We start from the raw sequence: 27,697 nt of genomic DNA, 5'->3' as shown, positions 1-27,697 counted from the left end.
GGACGAGCCTTGGGGACACCCAGGATGCGTGACTGGAGTCCTCCATGGCTAACTCCAAAGGCACTGAATAGCTATTTGTAACATATGCTCTTATTTGGAGACGCAACCCAGATGCCAAGCAGACGTTTACTGAAGTGCCGTAAGAGTGTAGCGAGAGATGCAGCGTCCTATGCACCCAACCCAGCGCAGTATCGCAGATCCGTCCTCCCCGTGAAACGCAGGCGGGGCACGACGCTGCTGGAATTAGGAGCTGCTTAGATGCATTCGTAGTGTTGCTTTTATTATTCTTCCAAGGGTAACCTCGGGGTGGCGGGGGGAGAGCCTGCCAAGTTCCTCAAAAAAAAAAAAAAAAAGACAAATAAACGTCCCCGTGTTGTCCAGTCAATGAACATGCTCAGGCCTCCTTGAGAACAATCCGCCCGCCGCCGCCTTTACCTCCCGCCCCCGCGTGGACACAAGCTTGGTTTCCGGGATTCCACGTGGCTAACCACACCTGCCTCCGCACGGGTCACAGCCGTGTGTCTAAAGGTCCATCCCGGGGCCAGAAGCTCCTCGAAGGTGTAAGGCTTTGTCATCTCATCTTGGAGCAGTCCCGTCACGGGCCTTTCTCTTGCAACACGAGAACTGGTGCTGCTTGGCCGGGGACGTGGCAGTCAGTGGTGACACCATTCCAGCCCCTCAAAAGAGGGCAAAGATGTGACAGCCTCAGGTAACTCATTAATCGCTTCCCCAGCGTGCACAGGCACGCGCGCGCACACACACCCAATTTCCAGCCCCATCTGTCGGTCAGTGGATCTCCCATTTCTCCTCCCAGGTAGTAACGAAGAGCTTTTTATTGTTAACTGCGGTCCCTCCATCTGTGGAAGTCAAGGCCGTCAGACCAGGGCTGAGGCCAGGCTGGGCGCAGCCATCCACCCACCACGTTCTCCAAAGCGGTGCTGCGTCTCAGGTGAGGCGTACACAGTAGATTAGAAGAATCAGTGCACGATACACAGAATAAGATGTCCTTGTCGTCATCCCCAGAACCTGGGGACGTGTTCGTTTACGCGGCCGAGGGGAACTGAGCTTCAAGGAGCTAACCACAGAGGTGAATCAGCAGAGCCTTAACAGCGAGATGCCCCTGGGTTAGTTGGGTGAATCCAGTGGAATCACCAGGGTCCTTAGAAGTATCCGAGAGAAGCAGGAGAGAAACGGCATGAGAAGGGTTTGACCCGGCAATGCCGTCTTCAATGACGAAGGAAGATTATCATAAACAAAGGAATGCGGGTGGCTTCTAGAAGCGGCAAAAGGCCAGGAAAGAATTCTCCCCTGGAGCCTCCCAAAGGCACACAGCCTTGCCCACACCTTGGTTTTTAACCCAGCCATACTGGGAATTCCCTGGCGGTCCAGTGGTTAGGGCTGGGAGCTTTCACTGCCGAGAGCACTGGAGAACTGAGATCCTGCGAGCTGCACAGCACGGCCAAAAAAGAAAGAAAGAAAGAAAAAAACAACAACCAGTAATACCATTTCCAGACACCTAACCCTTGGAACTGCAGGTTAATCAATGCATGTTGTTTTAAGCCACTGAGTTTGAGGTAATTTGTTACAGTAGCCCAAAGGTGGGAAAGGCCACGCGAGAGATCCCAACAGGAGACCATGGGAAGTGGAGCTTGCACCGGGCTCCCTGTGCGGGCCCTGCCCGCCCCCCTCCCCTCCCCGGCTCCCTGACTCCGGGGTCAGAAGAAGGAGGTGCTCTGAGCATCGGAGGGGTGGGCGCACGACAGGTGTGCTGAGAGGAGGGAGCACCAAATCCACGCAAAGACACTACCGTATGTCCTGGAAAACGAGATGAACCTGTGTTTGGAAAAGGTGATGTTGGTGATGATATTATGGTGCCTACCTTGGATGCAATCAGCCAAGTCCACCTGGGGTGAGGCTCAACTAGTGCATCATGGGAACGCCAAGGAGGCTGAGGTACCATATGATGCATTGAAAGGTTCATGGTGTTATGGGCTGAATTGCGTCCCTCCGCCCAAAGGATTTCATCTTGAAGTCCTGACCCCCAGCACCTCAGGATGCGGCTGTATTTGGAGATGGGGTCTTTAGGTAAAATGAGGTCATTAGGGTGGGCCCTGATCCCATAGCACTGGTGTCCTTATAAGAAGAGGAGATCAGGACACAGACGCGCAGAGAGAGGTGACCCCATGAGGACACAGGGAGGAGACGGCCGTCTACACGCCCAGGAGAGAGGCCTCGGGAGGAACCCAGCCCTGCCCACGCCTGGATCTCAGATTCCGGCCTCCAGAGCTGTGTGAAAATAAATTTCTATTGTTTAAGCCGCCCAGGCTGCGGTACATTGTTTCTCTAAGCAAATGAATGCAACAGGAGAAACAAAATGGGGTCCATCCAGCACAATGAAATATGACTCAGCCATAAAAAGGAATGAAGCACTCACACAGGCTACCAGGATAAAATTCCAGCATGTGAAGCTCAGTGAGAAGCCGGACACAAAAGGCCAGACAGCGTAGGATTCCACTGACGTGAAACGTCCAGCACACGCAAAGCCATAGAGACGTGGGTTAGCGTCTGCCAGGGGCCGGGGAGTGATTGCCTAATGGGTAGAGAGTGTCCTTTGGGGGATGACGAAAATGTTTTAGAACCAGAGAGAGGCGGTGGTTGCACAACACTGTACCAATGAATTGTTCACGTTAAAACAACCTTCTGTGAGTTTCAATTAAACGGAAGTTCCCCGAGTGTCAGAAGCGATGCAGGTGATGCTGGTGGAGGGCGGCAGGATGTGGCAGCAGGTGGCGGAAGGGGACGGGGACGATGTAGATAACGACAAAGACGCCTCCCAGGCAGATCAAACTAACCATGTCCCGAACGGTACTCCTGGCCTTTTCCCCCAAACACTGCTCCATCCCTGACCCCCTCAGTGTCTCCAAGGGGTGGCACAGCTTTCCAATCATGTAAGCCCCAAACCTTGGATTTACCCCTGATTCTTTTCTCAGTGAGGTTCTCTAAAGAACCTTCCTTTCTCAGTTCTTTACTGTTCTTCCCAGCAAGAGAGAGCACTTGTAGTTTTCAAAGAAAAGAGGAAAAGGGGAAACGTTTTAAATGGTGTGAAGGTGCTGACATGTGGGTGTTGGAAAACAAACAAACAAACAAACTTGGGGGAAAATACCAAGAAAGCCCCAAGAAGTTGCTCCTGAGACTGAAGGGGATGCACTGAGAATCGTGAACACGTGTGTCTCAGGAAAAACATCGTGCTCACAAGCTTCAAGTGACCCCGGAAAGGGGAAGCTTGTGTCTGTGTCACGTGGTGCTTCTGCCCTTTTCTTGCAGTGACAGACATGGCCTCCTTGGTGGTACCTAACTGTGGAGAGACCCATCCCGGAAGCAGGTCTGAGACCAGCATCATGGCGCCATGTCCTCGTCCCCATGGATGAGCCAGGTCGGGACAAGGAGGGTTGTCCCCAGATCCAGGGAGAGAGGTGTCCTCCTGTAAGGAATCCAGGATCTGGCAAGGTGAGGCTGTTGCTCGCGCAGCCACCTGCACCCCAAAGGCAGAAGTTCAGGAGGAAGAAGCCAGGGCGACATGTAAGGAAGAGTCAACCCAGTGTTATGGACTGGATGTCTGTGCCCCCCCAAATTCCCACGCTGAAGCCCTATCCCCTTCCCCACCAATGTGACGGTATCCAGAGGTGGGTCTCTGCGAAGTAATTACGATGAGATGAGGTCATGAGAGTGGGGTTCCCAGGATGGGATCAGTGTCCTTATAAGAGCTTTCTACTCTCCACCATCTGAGCACACAGCAAGAAGACAGCCAGTGCAACCCAGGAGAGAAACTCTCACCAAAATCCAACCACGCTGGCACCCTGATCTCGAACTTCCGGCCTCCAGAGCTGGGAGAAATCCACCTGCATTGTGATAAGACACCCGGTGGACGGTATTCTGTCATGGCAGCTGGTGCCAATCAAGACAACAAGGTCGGGATGGATTCAAGATGGCGCCCCTTGGCCTGACCACATGGGAACTAACTCTGCCCCATCCAGCTCGGGGGATGACCCCTGTCAAACAGTGAGCTCTGCTTTAGCCACACCCATATGCTGTGTGGGATGAGGACGCCCTCAGAAAACACATGTAACCTGGTGTCCTCCACCTCCAAGGATTTGAGGAAACTGCTTTATGGACCAAGCTGTAAGGCCACATAGAAATCAACTCTGCAATCCTCTCTGGCAGGTGTATTAGTTTCCTGGGGCTCCCACAAACTGTAAGCTTAAAGCCACAGGCATCCATCCTCCCCCAGTCCTGGGGACCAGACGTCTGAGGTCAAGGTGTCCCAGGGCCGCGCCCCCTCCAGAGGCTCCAGGGGAGGGTCCTTCCCGCCTCTTTCAGCTTCTGGGGGCTCCAGACGTCGCTGGGCTTGTGGCCGCATCCCTCCCGTCTCTGCCTCTGTCTTCCTGGGGCTTCTCCTCTGTGTCTGGGTCTCTCCTCTTCTGTCTCTTAGAAGGACCCTGTCATTGGATGTAGGGCCACCCTCATCCAGGAGGACCTCATCTCAGACCCTTCACTTCATCACATCTGCAGAGACCCTGTTTCCAAACAAGGTCCCGGTTCCCAGGTTCTGAGAGGACATGAATTTCGGGGGAGAAGGGGACTCTATCCGACCCAGGACAGCAGGTTCTGTGTGCACGTGTCTGTGACCCATTTGCTCACCCCTGCCTCTCTCGCTGACTGCACGTTTCTCCTCCTGGCTGGTCTTCACCTGACCCACCCCCCCCCATCCCATACTTTCTATCCTCTGGCCCATTTTCCTTTTCTCCTCCTGAGCAGGGAACTATTGGCTGTGCATCTCCTAAGCTTCTCTTCCCAAAGTCCCACCCCTCCCCCCACCCCGCCGTCCCCTTGGAGATGCAAAGTAAGAAAGCAGAGTGTGTAAGATGAAGACGACACGAAACAGACAGATCCACGGAGACAGAGAGCAGATGGGGGTTCCCAGCAGCCGGAGGAAATAGGGGATGACTGCTCACAGATTTGGGGTCACCCTGCGGGGGCAGCAGACGAAAATGTTCTGGAACCTCACAGAGATGAGGGTCGTGCGACTTTGTGAACGTGTAAAGCACCACGGCACGGTTCCCTTTGAAATGGTTCCTTTTGTGTTATGTGAATTTCACTGCAATTTTTTAAAAATGAGAAGGAACAGGGGCTTCCCCGGCGGTCCAGTGGTTAAGACTCCGCGCTTCCACTGCAGGCGGCCAGGGTTCGATCCCTGGTCAGGGAACTGACATCGCACATGCCACTGGGAGTGGCCAAAAAACAAGTAAAAGTTTTTTTTTTAATGAGGAGGAACAGCCTGCAGGACTTCTGTAAGACGAAATATTCTTTTCTAGTATTTTCCGTAATTTTATAAAAAGAAATATTCTTTTCTCGTACTTTACCTAACTTTCGAAGTTCCTCTGATGCTCTTAAGTTGAAACTACCATTCACGCCCACTCAAGGTAAATCAGATTAAAAGGTGAACACAATTTTCTGGGTATCTACACAGCAAGCAACATTCCCTCCTAAAGGCTTCTGTCAACATCGCCCCCGGGGAGAAGTCATTCACGAAGTGGGAAATCTCCCCAGTGCGGATTCCACCCGCCTCCAGGGCGTGCTGCTCCCGTGATGCTTTGGGAGTCCAGGTGGGAGGGAGAAAAATTAGGGCCGGTTCTGGGGAACCAAGGGTGCATGAGACAATCTTATCAGCAGGGAGGAAAATGAAAGTAAGAGACAACAGTGCAGGTTTAATTACTCACTAAGGAAGGTCTCCTCGGTCTAAAGGAAATACAACTTTCTGACAGTGTGACGTGATAGTAAAAAAATACAAGTGTCAGGCGTGAGTGCGTTTCTGTGGTCAGGGAATGAGCTTTGTGCCTCGATCTCAGGGCTGGTGGCTGCCCAGATGGATGTACAGGATAACACTGCACAAAACCAAACGCATGCCCCCTCCTCACAAGCTCAAACGAGTTCCCATGAAAAGTGGGAGCAGTGATGAAGGCCTGTGGTCTCTTAGCAGGATGGACCCCACGACGGCGCGCATCCTGGTTTTGATATTGTGTGACACCTACAGAAGACGTCACGGGGGAGAACTTCATGAAGGGTGCATGGGACTAGGTGCAGGTTTTGGAATCCCCCGTGCACCTATCATTATTTCAAAACATTTATCTTTAATAGCACCATTGTTCGTGCTCATAGCGAGAAATCAAGCTTGGTTACCTGGACCAGGAATGTGGACCGGGGGCTGCACACCATTCCTTCTGTAACTGGGCCTGTTTTTCAATCTATGAAATCAGTTTGGCCAAGACAGGACCCAAGGTCCCTTCCACGCTCTTTAAAAAATGCCCACGTTGGGGCTTCCCTGGTGGCGCACTGGTTGAGAATCTGCCTGCTAATGCAGGGGACACACGTTCGAGCCCTGGTCTGGGAGGATCCCACATGCCGCGGAGCAACTAGGCCCGTGAGCCACAACTACTGAGCCTGCGCGTCTGGAGCCTGTGCTCCGCAATAAGAGAGGCCGCGATAGTGAGAGGCCCGCGCACCGCGATGAAGAGTGGCCCCCGCTTGCCACAACTAGAGAAAGCCCGCGCACAGAAACGAAGACGCAACACAGCAAAAATAAATGAACAAACTAATAAACTCCTACCCCCAACAACAACAACAAAATGCCCGTGCGATTTTTCACCAACATAAGCTAAGCTTTCTTCCAAGCTGTCTGAATTTGTGGAGGGCTAATCAACCTAGAACACGGACAACTTCCCATAGACAGTTTATCCAGGAGCACAGAATAAGGGCATCTGAGACCTTACTGGTCACTGACTTTCCTCCTTATTCTATCTCCAAGGTGTCATGGCCGCCCCGTGAACTGGGCCGTCCGCTTCCAGCTGGGTCTCGGTATCCTGGTGCCAACCCTCCTTGGGGGGTCCTGCCATCTGAACAGCCACTGCCGGTTTTGCTAAATCATGGAGAAGCACATCTGTGCCCCACCTGCTGCGTTCCACCTGCTCCACCTGCGCTGATCGTCACAACTGTCCTTGGGGGATTGTGAGTCAGCAATTCTGTCCCACAGGCGCCTCCCCCGGGGGCCCAGCTCACAGGCAAAAGAAAAGGATGAAAAAAACGCCTGTTGGTGAGAAAAAGAAGAGCTCACACACCAGAGTGGAGATCAGACCAGGTGAAAATGCACAGCTGCGTGAGGCCGGAACTTCAGAACTTCAGGGTGGAGGACAAGCCCAGCCGGCCCGGTCCTTCCACCCTGACTCATTCTGGAAGGTTCCAAGGGCGTGGGGATTGTGGTTATGTTAAGAAAGGCTGAGAGGTTTGTCAGGGTGGTTTTTTTTTTGTCTTCTGTTTTGTGTGTGGGTTCGTTTCAAGTTGTGGAAGACAGCCTTGCTCAGCTGGAGAAATGCATACAGATGGCCTCAGACGATTCAGAGCCACTGGGGGTGCCTGTGTGCGATGGGAGACAGTTAGGGAAGGGTCTGGGGCAGTCAAAAGGGAACTTAAGTTTCCTGGGCCCGAAGCTTAGGAGGAAGCGGTACCATGCTGGCAACTGCGTTCTAACTGTGGGTAAAGAGCCCAACATAGCCCCTCACTCTTGTCCACGACACCTCATAGTCTAACGTTACTGGAAACTCTAACACCTCTGATGGGTTTGGGATTTTTTAAAAGCTTATTCTTACTTTCTTAGATTAACCGTGTGCAGATAAATCTGGAATATTAAAGGAAGTTCTGGCAAAAGGTGATTTTAAAAAGCCACCAAAACTGCAAAGCCACACACACACACACACACATCCCTGGGTCCCAGGCCCCTGCTGGTCCAACATCCTGAACACGTGTGACCTGGCTCTCCCTTCACACCCTTGGAACCCACAGGAAGTTATCCTTGAAGAGCAAGTATCTTCTTCATTAAGAAAGGGAAAGACAACTGGAGAGCTCATTCCCCCCCCCCCCGGCCCTGCTCGGTCCCCAGAGGCAGTGACTTTCTAGTTTTAGGGACAAGATGACTCACTGGGCACCCTATGCCCACTAGGCAGCGCCCAAAAGGCCCCCAGGCAGCTGCAGACACCGGGCCATGCCACGTCCGCAGCCCACCCACCAGCCCACGCCCCGCCTGATGCCCTGGCACCTTTCACAATAGACTTGCTTAAGTGCCCAAAACAGATCCAGTTGCCAGCGCTGTGTGCCAAGGGCCGCCGGGTCCTCCACCAACTTTCCATTGTTGAATTGTGTTTCCACCTACCGGTGTGACTGCACTGGTCTAGGTTTCTATCCTCGTCTCCTACCCTGCAAAACACAGCCAGCTTTTAAAGCAGCCCTGCAGAGCGCCCCAGAGGGAGGGAGGGAGGGAGAGACAGAGAAAAAGAAAGGGAAAGGGATAGAAGATGGAGAAGATGAGACAGAGAGACACACAGAGAGAGAGAAAAACAGGAAAGGGAGGGAGAGATGGACAGAGAGAGAGAGAGAAGATGAAGGAGGAGATGGACAAGAAGGCTTGGAGGGAGAGGAGGAGAGAAACAGGAGAGAGGGAGGGTGCCTCCTGTCCCCTCCGTCCCAAACGAGGCTTCCTGGGCACTCCTTCCTCACAGCCAACTACATACGGGCAAAAGGCTACTGACGGAAAAGGGAAGGTTTCAAGGCCACTCTGAGTGGTTTTAATGCCACTCTGGCTGTGCCCCTTGGTCATATGAAACCCCAAGCCATGCCCTTGAGGCCAATGCTTCCTCCCTTCCAAGAGAGGGTGGGTAAGGGCCCGAAGAAGTACCTGGGTACCCCTACTCCAGAGTCATTTACGGTATGTGCCCCCTTCCCCATTGATTCTTTCCTGACAGGTTGGGACAACTCCCTTGGCAACAAAGGGTTGCTAAGAAGCCACAGGCTGGCTTGAGCCCACAGCCTGAAGGCAGCGTCCTTGCGGAGTTGGGATATTCTGACCCACTCAGGGCGGGCTCCATACACCAACACGTTTTGGGATCCAGGCACTCATGGGACTGGAGACTTCACGTTTCCAGCTGCCTAGGAGTGGTCAGGTTCAAAGGAGGACGACAAAAAGGAAATCAGTGCCGGATAAAAGAATTGCCCAGTCCCGGATACACAGACGGAAAATACGGCAGGATAAGGAAATGCGTAATTCACCCCCAACGCCGCCCCGCGCCCCTAAAACGCCACGGGACACCTGACCTCCCAGTTCCAGATACGCTCTCAAGTCCAGGCGGGAGCATCCTGACGCGGGGGAGAGGGGGAGCCTGGCCAAGGTGAGGTCTGCAAGGGTCTCCGCGGCCGCCGCCGCCCTCAATGGGACGTGACCCCAGCAAGTTCTGTGACGTCGGGGGGGCCCAGACACCGGGGAGGTTGCTGGGGGGCGGGCGGGAAGGTCTAAAACAGGAGACTTTGGAGGTGCGGGGCAGAGCGCCCGCAGGTGGGGAGGCTCTCGGGGACCGGAAGGAAGCCCTCCAAGTCTCGGGGCGTTCGGCGGACCCAGGGCGCACGGGGAGCCCCGCGCGGAGATCCCGAGCAGGCGGGGCCAGGCAGGGCCCTCCCCGGGCGGCGGCCGGGCGACCGCACACAAGCCTTTTGTCTGACGCCGGCTTCCCGGGCGGCGCCGAGCGCCCCAGCGGGCCGGGTCCCCGCGCGTCGCACTCACCCACGGTGGCCAGCGTGTCGAAGTCCTGCGGGCGGTAGGCGGGCGGCTCCGGCGAGGGCGCCCCGGGGCCGGGGAAGTGCGCGGGCGCGCCGTCGGGGGTCTCCCCCGAGCTCTCTCGGGCGTCGGCGTCCGCCGCGGCCGCCTTGGCCAGCCCGGGCGCCTCCATGGGGGCGCGCTCAGGTCCGGGGCGCCGGGCCGGGCCGGGGGGCGCGGGGGGCCGGGCTTCCCGGGACGCAGCCTCGGAGGGCGGCGCGGCGGCGGCGGCGGCGGCGGCGGCATCAGCGGCGTCCACCCATGCGCGGCCCCCGCCTCCCGGTCGGCGGCCGGGCGCAGCTGGCGGCGCGGCGGGGACAATGGCTGGACGCGGGGCGGCGCTCAGGGCAGGAGCGGCGGCGGCAGCCGGTGGGAGTAGCCAGCAGCCTCTGAGGGCGGGCGCGGCGTGGCCTGGGCGGGGGGCGCGGCCCTGGCGGGTGGGCGCGAGGCGGGGTCCTGGCCGCGGCCGCCCGGCCGCCTGTTCATTCCTCTCGTCCCGCGCCCGCCGCCGCCGCGCGGGCGCTGCGTGCGCGCTGCTGGGGGGCCGGGCGGAAGCGGCCTGGGCGGGGCCGCGCGCTCCCTCCGCCCGCCCGGGCGCCGGCCCAGACTCAGCCCGCCCGGCTGGGGGTGTGGCCGCCGCGCCCCGCCCCCGCCGCGCCCCGCCCCCGCCGTGCCCCAGCCCTGGGAGCTCAGGGCCCGGGCGCCAGGAGCCTCTCCCGCCATTCTGGGGCTGGCGCGGGCGCGGGCGGTGAGGTTGCTCGCGCGGCCTCCGCGCCCCGGGGCGCCCCAGGGATGGGGTCTCGGCCGAGCTCCCCCGGGAGACGCGCGGGCCTTTTCCCGCGCCCCCTGCGCCCCAGCCCGGAAGGCTGGGGGAAGGCGGGACCGGCTGGGGAGCGGGAGGGCGTGGCTTAAAGAAAAGTAAAGTTAAAAAATAAAGCTGGAGTTGGATGCGGATGGAGCGCGCTCCGCCGACCGCGCGGTGCCCGCGAGTCCCGGCGGGCGGCCGCCACGTGTGGCGAATAACCATCGGGACCAAGGCCGCTCCCAGCCCTGGCTTGTTGGACTGCAGTCATGTAAGATACGCACCATGGTGGAGGCGCGGAGCCGCGCTCCCGGAGCGTTTCTTGACAGCTTCCGATAAATCTTTATTTCTAAAGAACCATTTTTTTAAATACTAAGAAGCAGGTAACAATCAGACAACTACCAAATGCGGCGCATGCAACTTGACGGGCAGCTGGTGTAAACACACCAGGGACGATTTCGGAAAAGAAACGCAGGACGGTCACAGACAACTACACAACGATAGCGTTAGGTTTCTCCTAATGGGAAGTGTGTCCCAGGCCATCTTTGGTTATAGTTATACCCCCAAAATGTCGGGGCTGTATCTGAAATGCAAATGTAACTAGACGGATGCGGCCACTGTTTTTCCGGGGATCTGGTTAAAGTGCTCCTTGGACCACAGCGGGCCGGGCAAGGAACGCCTGGAATCGGTCTTTCAGACCAGCCCCCAGGGCTATCCGGGCCGCAGGTCCGCGGACCACAGTTTGAGCAGCGAGAGGTCACCGAGCCTGCCCTATTGTTTGGCGGGATTCCAGCGATTGCGCCCTTGAAAGGGAGGGTCCTGCCCCTGAGTCCTCGAGTCGGCGTGGGGACGGTCTGTCGCAGAGGCCAGAACTACAGAAGGGAGGCGTTTTACGGGGGACCAGGCCGGGCCTGCCTCGCTTGGCCAACTGGGAGGGGGTGACAGGAAATCAGAACCGGCTCTGGGTGTGGTGCTCTGGCCCCCGGCTGCCAGCCGCGCCCCTGCCCTCCTCTGCACACTGTGGGTGGCTTTTTCCCCGGGCGAGACGCCTGCTCTCTGCTGGTTGCCAGATCTTGAGCTGGAATGCGAAAAATGCGCTCCAGGAGCGGGCCGCGTGCGCCCCAGCGGCTGCTTAGACAAGGACTGGTCCCCCGCGCTCAGGCCACCAGGCCGTGCCCCGCGGAGGAGCGACCGGGACGGTCCACGCCGGGCAAGGGCGCGACTCCACGCGGAGCGCGCGCCCGCTCCCCGCGGACGCGACCTTGTGACTGCGGTCGGGCTGGCTAATTAAGGTCGATGGTCAAGGCTAGGGTTTCACGCCCAGTGAAAGGCACGCCTTGCCCTTCTAATGGCAGCCGAGGAGGAAAAAGTAACAGAGGCGCTTGCAGAGTTAAACTCTGGGTGGCGGAGTGGATCTGACCCTTCCTCGCCCGCCCGGAGTTTGACCGCATACCTACCTGTTCCTATAAATATCCCGGCGGGTTTCACAACACCTTGATGAACAAAGCCGCTTTCATCTGGAAGGCTCATAAAAATTCTTCAGAAACCACAGCATATTTCTTGAAAGGCAAAAAAGATAAAAAGCCCTGCAAGCGAGGCATTACAGGGGCATTTGTACCGCCTTTGTGATGAGCATTCGGTGGTGATGGGGCAGGGAAATACCGAACTCTGTAACCCAGCGGACTAAACGCTCCCCGTACGCAGAATGAGCTCTAAAGTCAACGCCGAAACAGGTGTAGGCGGTGTTGAATGAGGGAGAGAGAAAAAGGGTGGTCCGTGAGGGCAGCTGGACACTTCTTTTGGAATTGCATGTATTTGTAAATGTGTATGTCTATAAGTAGATAGGTAGATATGTGTGCGTGTGTATACTGAGTTAAAATAAAAAGCGTACAGTTGCCTTCACAAAGTTTACAATCTCTCTATATTATTATATATATTACATTCCAATGTGTTCTGATATATATTCTAAAGTAAGTGTTTACCAGCCTTCAGACTTAAGAATTTATATGTGTATAATAGATATTAAATATCACATATTATATTCCAAGCTCTTCTGTGATACATGTTTTACAGTATATATTCTATTTGATTATGTTCTAATATATATATTCCAAAAGAAGTGTTCAGCTGCCCTCACAGACTTTATATATATTAGATATTATTATATCACATATATTCTATTCTGAATATATATTCTAATATGTTTTATATGTTCTAATATATATATTCCAAGAGGTTTTCAGCTGCCCTCACAAACTTTACAGTTTTTATGTATATAATATTAGATACTATTTATACCCCATATATTCTAATCTATTCTGAGATATATATTCTAATGTTTTATTATATGTTCTAATATATATATTCCAAAAGAAGTTTTCAGCTGCCTTCAGACGCTACAATTTATATATAATATTAGGTATTATTTATGTGATATTACTACATTCTAATATATTCTGGAATATACATTCTAATATATTTTATTATATATTCTGATTCAGAGAAGCGTTCAGTTACAGGAATACGGTTTCTGATTTCCGCGGTTAGACTTTACTGTCATTCAGATGAAGCCGTGGTTTACTAGGAATAGCCTAGGTCATGTCTCACGCTCACTGATTTTTTTCCTATTTCTCAGGTGAGCTGTTGCATAGCCACGTAGGGGGGTTTTGTGCTTTCATTCGGCACCAGTGAATGTTTTCCTGGCAAGGAGTGATTCAAGTATTTCTAAGCGCTCACTTTTAGCAGGTTTGCAACCCTCTGCTTCTTCTTTTTCCCTTGTCCGGACGGCCCTGTGGTGGGTTTGCGTTGGTTTAACGTGCTAGAAATTCACGATAACCTAGTTAGTTGGCTACGTTCTATTACAATCCTGGGCACTTCTGCCTCCACGGATGGACTGCTGCTGTCATGATGAGTCACAGGTGATGGTACTTATTTTATCACTATGATCAGTACACCCACAGTCTCAGAGGCCTGCCCCGGTGGGAGCCCAGCTGAATCCCCACCACTCACAAAGCGTCTCCACGCACCCCAAAGGCTGCATTTTGGCGCCTGGCTCTCTAGAGATATTTTATGCAAAGCGGACCCCCTTTTCCAACAGCTTCAACTTCACTTGTTCAATTAAGTGTTTGACCCAACATACGTGGATAAGTTTTGACCTAGCAATGGCCTTCCTGCTGATGGAAATGAAGTTTTCACCATGGAGATGTCACACACACTGCCCTGGATAGGGAGGTCATGAAGTCCAAATGGGCTGAGAGCAATGAACTCATCCAAGGTAGAATCCTGGAATGGTTAAATATGTGCACATTTGGGTAAAATCAAGCAATCCACCATCACTAAAATAAAACAAAACCCTAAGCCACCCTCTCTACAAACGGAAGTTTAAAAATCTGAAAAAGTACAAGGACATTTGACTGTCACACTGCTCTTATTCATGTATGGAGCTCCAACGTCTATGAATAATGGTTTTGTTTTGTTTTTGTTTTTTGCGGTACACGGGCCTCTCACTGTTGTGGCCTCTCCCGTTGCGGAGCACAGGCTCCGGACGCGCAGGCTCAGCGGCCATGCCTCACGGGCCCAGCCGCTCCGCGGCATGTGGGATCCTCCCGGACCGGGGCACGAACCCGCGGTCCCCTGCATCGGCAGGCGGACTCTCATCCACTGCGCCACCAGGGAAGGCCTGAATAATGTTTTTATACGTGCCTATTTACTCGGAGGCTTTTCTTGAGAGATTTCAAAGGAAACTGTAGAGGAACGTGTTGAGAATAGACACATTGCCTGGGATAGACCAGCCTATAATTAGAAGATGGTGCATTTACTCATCACCGAAGATATGCAGGAAAGTTTTTACTTGTCAGATGCTGAAGAGATTCATGGAAAATCTAAGCTGTGATGCTGGAGGAACACAGGTGGGTCATGCTTCCCGAAACGTGAATACATATGGCGGATAGAAGCATCCTTCATCCAAAAGAGAAGTTAACGTTCGATGCCCCTGTGGCTGCTGTGTAACTGGACTTCTGAACTTGAACTTTAGAAGTCACATTTTACCCAAGGAATCATAGTGATGATTAGAAAGCAAAGATGATTAGGAAGTAAATATGATGACTTAAGAGAGATTTCACCAAGGGCATGGATCATTCTGTTCCATCTTATGTTAACGCAGTTTCCTTTCCCTACCTAAAATCTCAAGTTGTGAAAATGAATGAGCGGGGTGGCCCCCATGAACCACGGTGACCTGCATCCTAGAATCCACAAACCAGACCTTGTCACTTGGGTCAGGCTGTCCTTTTAGCTCATGTGCTAGTGTCTGGAGCTTTCCATGAATTCCAAGTAGCACAAAGGAACATGAGAAAAATTATATCTAATCAAGTCATATATGTCTCTAGACATTATAAATAATATTCTAGTACCAACTGTTATGTACTTTGGGTTAAAAGCTTCTTCAGAGTCTCACCTTGTACGCTATTAAAAAGTACCACAAAGACATTACCACGAAAGAAAACTAAAATCCATTTCAGAAGGACTAGATTTAAAGATAGGGGGAACGTATAAGACAGGCTCAAGGTTGTATTGTACAACACAGGGAATATAGCTAATATTTTATAATAACTGCACATGGAAAGCAACCTTTAAAAACTGTATAAACATTAAAAATTTTTTAATTAAATAAATAAATAAATTTTAAATAAAGAAGTGGGAAAACAAACTTAACACAACGAGACTAGGGACCTCCCTGGTGGTCCAGTGGTTAGGAGTCTGCACTTCCACTGCAGGGGGCACAGGTTCAATCCCTGGTTGGGGAACTAAGATCCCCCAAGCCGTGTGGCGTGGCCAAAAAAAATAAAACAACGAGACTAGAAGATGATAGTGGAGTGGGGTCAGTTTTCCAATCCCTGGATGGTCATAGGAGGACCTCCTAAATTTGACAGAGACGGAATCACAGGGGTAAACAGATAAATAGATCTGACAACCTAAAAATGTAAGAACATTATGGAATTATAAACGAAATAAAAACACATTTACAACAAGAATGCAAAGTGCCTAAGAAAAGTACATGAGCCAAACTGATATACGTTCCATGGGCATTAACAGACAATTAACCCAAAAAAGGGCATAGCTACGGGTCATTCACACAGGGACGAAGCAAAAAATCTTTAAAATAACTAATAATCAAAGAAACTGGACTGAGAACCAATGTGACGGCTTTTTTCTTTTTGTTTTTAAATCCACCTGACATGGTACAGGTGAAATGTTCCATGCTAACGAGGGAATTCTTATACACTTTTGGTTGTAATGTTACGAAATGATCATATGTTTTGGTGCAGTCATTCTATGTCTAGAAATGTACTTCTCAGAATTAAATTTTGGAGAATATCAAAAGCCTCATGATCAGAGTTACCCGTGATTATGGGATGAAGTGTGCTCTGCAATCTCACACAAATTCAGATGTTGAAGTCCCCACCCCCAGGACCTCAGAAAATGTGGCTGGATTTGGAGATGGGGTCTTTAAAGAGGGGATGAGGGTACAATGCGGTCACTAGGGCGGGTCCTGATCCCGTAGCACTGGCGTCCTTATAAGAAGAGGAGATCAGGACACAGACACACACAGAGGGATGACCACGTGAGGACACAGGGAGGAGACGGCCTTCTACACGCCCAGGAGAGAGGCCTCGGGAGGAACCAGCCCTGCCCACACCGGGATCTCAGATTCCAGCCTCCAGGACTGGAGACCATAAATTTCTGCTGTTTAAGCCGCCCAGTCAGTGATATTCTGTTTTAGTGACACGATCTGACAATGACACCAATGATTCAAGGCAGTTTTTATTATAGAGAGATAAATAGACATACTTTCAACACCCAGAAATATGGGAAAGTATACTGGTCTGTTTATGTAAGGGGATTTTCAAACTCTTCAGAATGGGAGCGTTATGACCAAATTTTAAGTATCACAGGCAGCCATCCAAATTTTGTAACGCACTCTGATCTTCATTATATAACAAGATGATGCGTCCCCCGCCCCATAAAGGGAGGAAAATGTCCCAAAAGGCTGTGTCTGGATTAGGAGAATCTTTACAAAGATTTTTCTAATGTTGTATGCCAATTTTTTTTCATAAGGACAGAGACCTCAGAACACACAAGATTTCACAGGAGATACATTGAGAGTTATCTTAGGGCTTGCCTAGAAACTGTGGTTCTGGAGTTTATCTTAACTTTCAGGAGGGACGTAAGAAAACATTTATTAATTCTTATCGGAGGAACAGATTGCTGTAGTTGGTCATCAGTATTTATCGGTAGGAAGAGGAAAGTTGAAAACTCGTGAAGGACGTGAGGAGGATGTGACTATAAGTAGAAACACACCCCCTGATCTTGGAGGAAGGCATTTGTGGCTGGAATTCTTCCTTAATGGAGGATTCAGGCCCGCCTCACAGCATCATCCCCTCTGAGGCGTGGTGGCGGGGCTCTAAAAGCCCGAAAAATAAGACTGGGAATGAGGTGGCAACTAGCTTTTCTCGTGAAAAAGCCAGGATTTTAAAAAAATAGTTTCCTATTGCAGAGGAAAGAAAGAGATTGAGAAATGCATTTCACAGGACTCCAGAATGCATATGCCGTTTTAACAGGGCAAAGAACGTGGGTCACCCAGTAAACGTTATTCAGAAAACTGCAGGGTGACTTAAATGTAAATAAAGCAGGCCTCTTTGTCTACTCTTGATGTGGAAATTAATTCCTCACGTGTCAAAAGGCATGTGCAACAATAAAGCCCTGGAGCGTTAGATGAGAATATGGATTTTAAAATACGATAGTCATAATAAATACATTTGTATAATCTGTATAATGTATACGTTTTACATAGTGTCTATATAATTTATATTGGGGTGGCCAAAAAGTTTCTTCAGGTTTTTCCCTAAGATCTTTTTTTTTTAAATTAATTATTTTTATTTACTTGGCTGCATGTATCTTTTCTAATTAGGGAAAAGGGGGTGGGAGGGATAAATTAGGGGTTTGGGATTAGCAGATATATAAAATAGATAAACAACAAGGACCTACTGTACAACACAGGGCTCTGTACTCAGTGTCTTGTAATAATCTATAATGGAAAAGAATCTGAAAAAGAATACACACACACACACACACACACACACACACATATAACTGAATCGCTTTGCTGTCCACCTGAAACTAAAACGTTGTAAATCAACAAAACTTCAATTTAAAAGTACATAAGTAAAGGGGAAAAAAAGAAGTGCTGTTCAGAACAGTCTTAGAAAATGTGGACAGACTTGAATAGAAACAGGCAATACTGGACATATCCAAAAGGAGCCCTAAAACATCCCATCCCATAACCTTGAAAGAGCAGATTCCACCCATCCCCAGAAAGCAAGGATGCCACCAACACCTCATGCCTGGACTTAACATCAAACACCTGTCCACAGGATAAAAGGCACGACAGGTAGTATCCATCACGCATACATGGGGTATATTTGGGGTTACCACCACCAAGAACAACACCACAACCATCTGTTTGTATAATGAACAGTGGAACTTTATAAGAAAACGAGGGTTTGGTATCACTTGTTTTGAATTTTGCTGAATCCGTGGCTGCCCTCTCGGGCAAAAAGAAAGATGATACAAGTGTGACAGATAAACTTGAGGTTAAATACAAAAAGACCTTCATGGGATAGGAATGTTCTGTGGTGTGAAATCTTTGAGGGACACAGAACTAAGAACAATTTAGAAACAAATTTAATCTGCTGTGTGGGCACACACAGAACTGGAGTTCACTGAATATCAGATATAGCGCTTCAGCTTTTAAAAGCGGGGGAGTAGGTGTGGGCTTGTCTAGAGACAGTACAAAGAGTTTCAGATTTCCAGATGAAACTATATTCAATATCCTGGGATAAACCATAATGGAAAAGAATATTAAAAAGAATGTATATATATGTATAACTGAGTCGCTTTGCTGTATAGCAGAAATTAACACAGCATTGTAAATCAACTATAGTTAGTTCAATAAAAAAATAAATTAAAAAAATTTTCCAAAAGATTCACAACAGAATGTTCAATGGATGAAACTGTATAGTTTGGGGGAAAATTGATCCCTCAATGGGCCCAGCCTTCTGTGGGGCATTTTAATACAGACCGTGAAGTCATTTAGGCTGGAGTCTGTGGGTCTAAATTTTAGGATTTGAAAATGTCAATCAGTCTAATATTTCTACCGTGTGATCATTAAGGAATCTGAAGGTACTTGGATAAATGTGAATTCCTGGTAGGGGATTCCACAATCTTTGGCCAAAATGTTGAGATTCCACCATATTCTTAAAAAGCCAATGGCCAAGAAGCTTAGAGGTTGTCTTTCATGGACCAGGTACTGGGTTCCATGGTGGCCCCCCCTCTCTCCCCCCCCCAAAAATGATATGTCCTCTTACAATCCATCAATGGGATGTTATTTGGAAAAAGAGTCTTTGTGGATGTGACTGAGGATCTTGAAATGAGATCAGCCTGGATGAACCAGGTGAGCCTTAAATCCAGTGATGCATGGACACATGTCCCTACATGAAAAGGAAACACAAAGAGGAGAAAGCATTGTTTACAAGGAGGTAGAGATTGGGGTAATGCATCTACAAGCCCAGGACCACCAGAAACTGGGAGAGGGGATGGGACAGCTTCTCCCTCAGAGCCTCCAGAACTAACCAGCCCTGCCCACAACTTCCTCTCACACTTCTGGTCTCCAGAACTGAGGATACATTTCTGTTGCCCTAAGTCGCCCCGGTTTGGGGTAATTTGTTACAGTAACCCCAGAAATCCAACACATCAGCTTGTCTTATTTTAGATCCCCATGAGAACTTGATGAACTGGAGGTCGTACTGTGGAGGGTCTGTTTCTGTAGACACTCCCATTTGTTGCCCCAAGGGCATGGGATAAACCTTTTACAGAAAAACTCTAAAAATATGTATACATCTGTCTACCTTTAGCCAGTTGGCAGGTTGCCTTCCTCTTTGCAAAATGACAAGGTTGTACCGGTGGGGGGGTCTGTCAATGTGTCACATCCCAGACTGATGGTGGAAGAATGTTCCACAGTCCAGCCCACCCAAGATAAACTGTGCACTTGCCACAGAATGACGGCTTCAACTGGCGAGGGCGTGGAGAAAAGGGAACCCTCGTGCACTGTTGGTGGGATTGTAAATTGGTGCAGCTACTATGGAGAACAATATGGAGGTTCCTTAAAAAACTGAAAATAGAGCTACCATGTGATCCAGCAATCCCACTCCTGGGCATATATCCAGAAAGGATGAAAACTAATTGGAAAAGATACATGCACCCCAATGTTCATAGCAGCACTATCTACAATAGCCAGGACATGGAAGCAACCTAAGTGTCCATCAAACAGAGGAATGGATAAAGAAGATGTGCTATATATATATATATATATATATATATATATATACATACTATGGAATATTACTCAGCCATAAAAAAGAATAAAATAGTTCTATTTGTAACAACATGGATGGACCTAGAGATGATCAGACTAAGTGAAATAAGTCAGACAGAGAAAGAGAAATACTGTATGTCATCACTTATATGTGGAATGTAAAAAACATAACAAACTAGTGACTATAACAGAAAAGAAGCAGACTCACAGATATAGAGAATGCATTAGTGGTTACCAGTGGGGAGAGGGAAGTGGGGAGGGGCAGTATAGGGGGAGGGGAGTAAGAGGTACAAACTAGTAGGTATAAAATAAGCTACAAGAAAATAGATAGCTAGTGGGAAGCAGCCGCACAGCACAGGGAGATCAGCTCAGTGCTTTGTGACCACCTAGAGGGGTGGGATAGGGAGGGTGGGAGGGAGATGCAAGAGGGAGGGGATATGGGGATATATGTATACGTATAGCTGATTCACTTTGTTATACAGCAGAAACCAACACACCATTGTAAAGCAATTATACTCCAATAAAGACGTTAAAAAAAAAAAAGCTACAAGGATACATTATACAGCACAGGGAACATAGCCAATATTTTATAATACCTGTAAATGGAGTACAACCTATAAAAATTGTGAATCACTATATTGTACACCTGTAACTTCAGCAACTATACTTCAATAAAAAAATTTAAATTAAAAAAAAAAAGAATGACAGCTTCAAAACTCTGACCTCCTTTTGGAGCTACTGCTACCGATTTTCTTGCTCTCAAAGATCTTTCCAGAATTTTGCAAGGAGCAGTGAGAACAAGACACAGAGGACAGAAGCAGCATCCCTCATACTAGCTGCCAGTGTTCATAAGAGGGGCGTGTTATTATTTCCTGACTCGGGGGTGTGAGATGGCTGCAGGCTTTTGTGGTTGCAGGCTGGGTGTTTGTTCTTCTGAGCTCCTGCCGTGTGAGCCGGGATGCTTGCAGGTAGAGCCCACGCATCAGAGCTCTGTGGGGCCACAGGGAGCCATCTCTCTCAAGGCTACACCTGGGGCAACTCCAGCTTGTCAAAAGTAAAGTAAAGGCTGCCGGGAAATGGAATCTCGGAAGGAGCTGAGTGCAGTTATTTCAGAAACAACCTGGATTTCTGGCCCCCCTCCTGCATATTGAATACGAATGAAATAGCACAACTTCTGCCCTCTCTCTTCCCAATCTTCAGGTTTCCTTCATGGTTTTCATTAAATGGGATGAGGTCGGTTGCATATTTAGGTGGATGGGGTGCTATTCTGGAACGAGCACGCAGCGGTCATCAAATCGAGAGCTGAGGAGCGGTGACTTGGAGCTGGGTTCCGCTGGGGTTGTCCGCAGGACTACGTCCATGGGGCTTCGGTCTCCTCCCAGCCCTGGGGCTGGTTTCCACCAGGGAGCATCCCTGGAGAAATGGGAGGAAGCTACAGGGGCTTTCCTAACCTCTTACAAGTGTCCCTTCCACCCCCATTCTGTGGTGACATGGACTGAATTGCGTGCCTTCAAAATCCATATGTTGAAGTCCCAACCCCCAGGACCTCAGGATGGGGCTGTGTTTGGACATGGGGTCGTTAAAGACGGGATGAGGGTACAATGAGGTCACTAGGGTGGGTCCTGATCCCTTATAAGAAGAGGCGATCAAGACAGAGACGCGCAGAGAGGGACAACCCTGTGAGGACACAGGGAGGAGATGGCCGTCTACACGCCCAGGAGAGAGGCCTCGGGAGGAACCAGCCCTGCCCACACCTGGATCTCAGATTCCAGCCTCCAGGACTATGAGAGATACATGTCTGATGTTTAAGCCCCAGTCGCATGACGATTGGCTGCAGCCCCAATGCATCACCCAATCAGTGGTGCATTGTTTTGGCAGCTCTAGGGAACTAAGACATGTGAGACAGAGTAAGTTTATCTCGGATGCAAGGGGGAGGAATTTAGGCTCCACTTCTTAGGGGAGAGGCAAGATAAGAACCTGTGGGTGGGAGATGTCAGGTCACCTCTGGGGCTGCGCCATCTTTAAGGTGCTTGTTTTGCGGGGACGGTGGGAAAAGGTGATGTCACTCGTTTGAAGCACCGCGACTGCACTCTGACACGCACCGGTTCAGCTGCCGCAGAGCAGTGAAGCAAGAATCCCCCCCCTTTTTTTTTTAATACCCTTTTCTTAATACCATCTTCTTGACTTCTCAAACCACTTTGGCCACCGAGCCCGGGCCCCACCCTTAACACTTCCTGCTTCAGTTTGCAGTCAAAAGCCATCTGAGTGTTTCACTAAACATTGGTGTGTCAACAATTCACGCTCTGAGGTTGGAGGGGTTCTTGAACATTTTTATGCCGCCATAAAAAAGCAACGAACTTTTGCCATTTGCAACAACGTGGATGGACCCGGAAGATATTACGCTCAGCGAAACACGTCAGGCAGGGAAAGACAGACGCTGTAGGATCTCACTTATAGGTGGAATCTAAAAAACAAAGCAAACTAGTGAATATAGCAACAAAAGAAGCAGACTCACAGACACAGAGAAGAAACTAGCGGTTACCCGTGGGGAGAGGGAAGGGGGGAGGGACGAGACGGGGGAGGGGATTAAAAGACACAAAGTATTACGTATAAAATAAATAAGATACGAGGGTATATTGTACAGCACAGGGAATAGAGGCATTGTATCTTGTAATAACCTACAATGGAGTTTAATCTGGAAAAATTGTGAATCACCATGTTGTACCCCTGAGACATACAATATTGTATATGTATATCAACTCTATTTCAATTTAAAAACAAACCCCCAAAAGCCCTGGCTCATCCACCCCCCCCAAAAAAAAAAGACACGGTAAAAGAAAATACATAATTTATTGGAAAATACATTAAAAATTGTTTAGGTACTTTCTATTTTATTTCTCTTCTAGCATAGGTGGTACCTGGAGTTATGTTCAACTCCATGTATAGGGCATGCCACCGGGTACAAAGACCAGAGATGCCAGGTGAGAAAGACACTAATCAGATCCTTCTACAGCATTTGTGTTGTTCTGTCCATCACTCTGTGGGCACCCTTCCCTGGTGTGCACATTTAACGGGTCCCGCTGAATATTTCCTAATCTATAGCCCAGGGTTTTTCTTCCCTGGCACTGTGGATATTTGAACCAGATAATTCTTTGCTGTAGGGGAGCTGTCCTGGGCACTGCGGGCTGCAGAGCGGCATCCCTGGTCTCCACTCACCCCATGCCAGGACCATGTCCTTTTCCCCAGTGGTGACAACCAAAAATGTCTGCAGACATTGCCTCTCTGCAGAAGGAGGGCATTGTCTGTGGTAGAGAATCACTGTCTTAGCACAATGCATAGTTGCTATTCCACACAGATGATAGATATAATTTTTGTACATGGGTGTGTATATATACGTTTAGATAGATAGGTAGATAGATAGATGCTAGATGGATAGGTGGACAGATAGATAGAAACTATGTACCAGACATTTATTATATAATAGACAAATTAGATAGATAGATAGGCCCACATTTGTCTTTTTAAATTTGGCTACAATTTTCATTTAAAGAAAACACCCCTAAAATTGATTTGTCTCCATGTAATCTTTTTGTTTTTAATTTATTTATTTGTTCTTATTTTTGGTTGTGTTGGGTCTTCGTTGCGGTGCGCAGCTTCTCGTTGCGGTGGCTTCTCTTGTTGTGGAGCACGGGCTCTAGGCATGCGGGCTTCAGTAGTTGTGGCACGCGGGCTCAGTAGTTGTGGCTCACGGGCTCTAGAGCGCAGGCTCAGTAGTTGTGGCGCACAAGCTCAGCTGCTCCGCGGCATGTGGGATCTTCCCGGACCAGGGCTCGGACCTGTGTCCCCTGCCTTGAAAGGCAGATTCTTAACCACTGCACCACCAGGGAAGCCCAGTCGCCGTTTAATCTTAAATAATACTTCTACAAACTTAGCTACTTTCCTGGTATCTGTTCCATGACAATACTCCTCAAAGAATTTATCATGACAGCGTAGGGGGAAGCAAGTTTCACATGCTTTGTGAAACTCTCCAGTTTGAAAGAAACTCCATTCAGGGAAGCTGAAATGATATTTGTATAGAAAACAGTGCAGCAAGAAATCCAATGCGGAAATCACAGTGACCAAAAGAAACAAACAAATTGTTGCGTTTGTATTTTTTTAAGTTTTAAGTTTTTCTTAAGTAAAGGTCTATAAGCATAAAGAGCTTTTTTTTTAGACCTATTTTTGTTTGCACCTACTTGGGTAGCATAATCGCAACACAGCATATGCGGGAATTATTCGCATTTGCAAAGGTTTCTCAGAGAATTTGAAGACACATTAGCTTGATACTTCTAAAGCTCTCTCAAGCTCATTCATTAATTCCCTAAAATGTCACTGGGCTAGTGCAAAAACTAGAACGCAACTTTGAGAAAGCATCACCAAATGCAGCTTTTCTCTGGACATTGCAGCTTCCAAATGTAAAAAGTCCTCTTTCCGACATAACTCCTTCCAAACAAATCTTGCCTCAGTGGTGAAATTACTTTGTATAAAAGAACAGCTTAAAATTAGCTTGAAGCCAGGTAATGATTACTCTTAAAATATTTAGATGCTGACGCTGAAATTTTAGGTATTTTTAAATGTTTGAGCTCATCACCCCTAAGGCATCTGTGGACACATCCATATTCTTTTGCTCGTGTGTGTTTGTTTTAAATTGAGCAACCTGGGCTTAGAGGGGAGAAACTGTGTTCATCCCGTGGAATTTTGATCTTGTCTGTCTAATCAGATGTCACTGGGAGAGTCTGTCCAGTTCCTGGGGGTTGAGAGGGTTTACGTCAGCAGACCTCACTCTTCCAGACGTTATTGCTTATCTCAGTGCCTCAGACGGGAAAATCTGGGGTCAGGAATCTCACTCATCTGTCTTTTATTGACCTGGAGGTCCTTTTAACACCCGGACCAAAAAAAAAAAAAAAAAAAAAAAAAACCAAATGAAAAAAGCACCTCCAACTTCTATGAACAAAGAGATGTCGCCGCCTGTATTCATTTAACGTTTTGTTTAAACATAGTTTTTTAAAGGAAGAAGATGCAGACATAAGTTATGTTGATTATTTTAATAAAGGATTTTAAAAATATAAAACAATCTATCGGTACGTCTGTACTATTTAAGTAGACTTTTATGAAGACATGGGGGAGGTGGGTGTTTTTCTAAGCATAGAATTAGCAGCTAGAATGAATACTCCTTCCTTGATTTAAGATGGAATTGAAACACGTTGTAGTTTTAATGCTGAGTTTAGCTTTCATCCCCTCAGTTTTCCCGAGATTTCTGGGACTGCGGTGTTCCTTCAATCGCTTCTGAAATACCCTCTGATTCTAGTAAGAAGTCTGATCTTCTGTTTTTTTACCTAGAGAAATACAATCGTGAGCTCTATTCCAGAGGCACTTATCCATATTACAAAAACACATTTGCAAACCTAAATGCCTTTCCTAAAATACGGTTTGGATATTGGAGTGGAATAAAATGCTTCAAACGAATCAAGCCAAAAAAAAAAAAAAAGTCTAAAGTGTACATCCTTAAGAATTAAAATTTTAAGTATTTTTTTGTACGGTCCATTCGAAAGGCGTTTTATGATTCAAATGTTGTCCTTGTCCTCTGGCAAGCGATCGAGAAAATTGCACAAACATTTTATCTCTGGACAAGAAGATCTAAAACACAGCAGTTACTCAAGAGACGAGATGTGAGCACAGAGAAATTGCACGTGGTTCACTTCCCCGCAAAGGACACTCATTTTACTGTGTGGGAAATCACTGTCTTCTAGCCTCAGTGCCACTGACTTTCGGGGCTGCGTGACTCTGTGATGCGGGGCGTGCTGGGCACTGTGGGCTGTGGAGCAGTGTCCCTGGTCTCCACCCACCACGTGCCAGCAGCATCCCCTCCCCCGTAGCTGTCACAGCCAAAATGTCTCCAGACACTCCCAAGTGTCCCTGGGGAGGCAAAATAACCCCCAGGTTGTGAATCACGACTCAAGAGACATGAGGCCGATACACAAACGAACTGGAAATCGTGAACACTGATCTTAGCGGGACTGACTTGGGATCTGCTCGGCTGGACCCCAAGTTTCTGGTTGGGTGACTATCTTCCCCACAGGTCTTCATGCTGGGGTGCAGGCCAAGGGGCAGCGGACACTTGGGGTGTCCCACTCTTCCGGCAGAGAATGGGAGCTAAGAAGATTAAACAAACGAGGCTGCCGCATTTACAGCCCACACTTTGGTCACCTGTTACTGATGCATTGGCCAGTAACATGTTTGAACCCAATACAATGGTGCAGGAATAGTTCCTGTGCTATAAAAATGATTCTAGTACCAATTCCAAGGTGTATGGGTGTGTGTGGGGAGGGTTCCCCACATCAATTCTTGCACACCAGTTGGGTGTCCTACAGTTCAACTCAATTCTGACACATCTACCTGGAGAAAAGGTCGGACCCCACAGGTGAAGGGCTCAAGTCCTACAAGGCTTCCTCCACTTCAGATGCCAATCCCCAATCCAGGGTGTCACCTGTGTTTCTGAGCGACCACCTATTCTGGGATTCTATTAATTTACTAGAGTGGTTCACAGAATTCAGGAAACCTGTTTATTCTCTAGATTACCGGTTTGTGACAAAGGATATTACAAGGTGCAAATTCACAGCCAGACGGAGAGGTCCCAAACAAAGGAGCTCTGTCCCTGTGGAGTCTGGGGTCTGGCATCATGTCACGTGGAACTGACCTCGCTCCCCAACTTGGAAGCTCTCTGAATTCCATCCTTCTGGGTCTTTAGGGAAGCTTCATTACTTAAGCACGACAGATTCACTCATTGGCCATGGATGACTGATTCAAACTCCAGCCCCTCTCCTCTCCCTGGAAATCAGGGGGGTGGCACTGAAAGTTCCAACCTCTAATCACAGGGTTGGTTTCCCGGGCCCCCATCCTTAGGCGAGTTAACAAAAGTCACCTCATTAGCATAACAAAAGACACCTTGGTCTCTCTCCTCACTTACGAAGTTCCAAGGGTTTGGGGAGCTCCATGCCACAAAGGGGGGTGAGGACCAAAGACATATTTCTTATAAATCACAATGTCACAGCTTTTGTGGGTGACCCTACAAAGTCCCTGAGTCTCTGAGTCTCTTGTTTCTGCCTTTTACCATCTTCCTTAATATTTGGGCAGCCTAGTGCTAAAATTACAGGAAGCTGCTTTCAGCTTTTTTTGTTTTTTCCATCTTTATTGGAGTATAATTGCTTTACAATGGTGTTAGTTTCTGCTGTACAACAAAGTGAATCAGCTATATGCATACATATATCCCCATATCTCCTCCCTCTTGGGTCTCCTTCCCACCCTCCCTATCCCACCCCTCTAGGTGGTCACAAAGCACCGAGCTGATCTCCCTGTGCTATGTGGCTGCTTCCCACTAGCTATCTATTTTACGTTTGATAGCGTATATATGTCCATGTCACTCTCTCACTTCGTCCCAGCTTACCTTTCCCCCTCCCCGTGTCCTCAAGTCCATTCTCTACGTCTGCGTCTTTATTCCTGTCCTGCCCCTAGGTTCTTCAGAACCATTTTTTTTTTTAAGATTCCATACATATGTGTTAGCATATGGTATTTGTTTTTCTTTCTTACTTCACTCTGTATGACAGACTCTAGGTCCATCCACCTCACTACAAATAACTCAGTTTCGTTTCTTTTTATGGCTGAGTAATATTCCATTGTATATATGTGCCACATCTTTATCCATTCATCTCTCGATGGACACTTAGGTTGCTTC

General features: G+C 48.8%; 1 protein-coding gene across 9 annotated transcripts in view; it reads right to left on the bottom strand.

Moving 5' to 3' along the window:
- Window positions 1-10,210, bottom strand: part of PRKX (protein kinase cAMP-dependent X-linked catalytic subunit) — a 148,311-nt gene extending 138,101 nt beyond the window's left edge. For 7 of the 9 annotated variants that reach the window (XR_002642993.3, XM_089904843.1, XM_022561922.3 and 4 more), the window contains exon 1: window positions 9,662-10,200. Coding sequence is in view for 8 of the 9 variants with exons in the window: in XM_089904843.1 (XP_089760969.1) it covers window positions 9,662-9,827 (166 nt within the window). In the remaining variant the exon portion in view is untranslated. Of the gene's footprint in view, window positions 1-9,661 lie in introns of all 9 variants that reach the window. The other 2 variants (XM_089904844.1, XM_022561927.3) reach the window with 2 other exon arrangements.
- Between the last annotated feature and the right edge of the window lie 17,487 nt (window positions 10,211-27,697).

Source organism: Delphinapterus leucas, chromosome X, assembly GCF_059928025.1.
Source record: "Delphinapterus leucas isolate spDelLeu-1000000601 "Yukka" chromosome X, BTC_Dleu_Yukka2, whole genome shotgun sequence".
In the NCBI taxonomy this organism is placed as follows: domain Eukaryota; kingdom Metazoa; phylum Chordata; class Mammalia; order Artiodactyla; family Monodontidae; genus Delphinapterus; species Delphinapterus leucas.
This window is presented reverse-complemented; position numbering and strand designations above follow the sequence as displayed.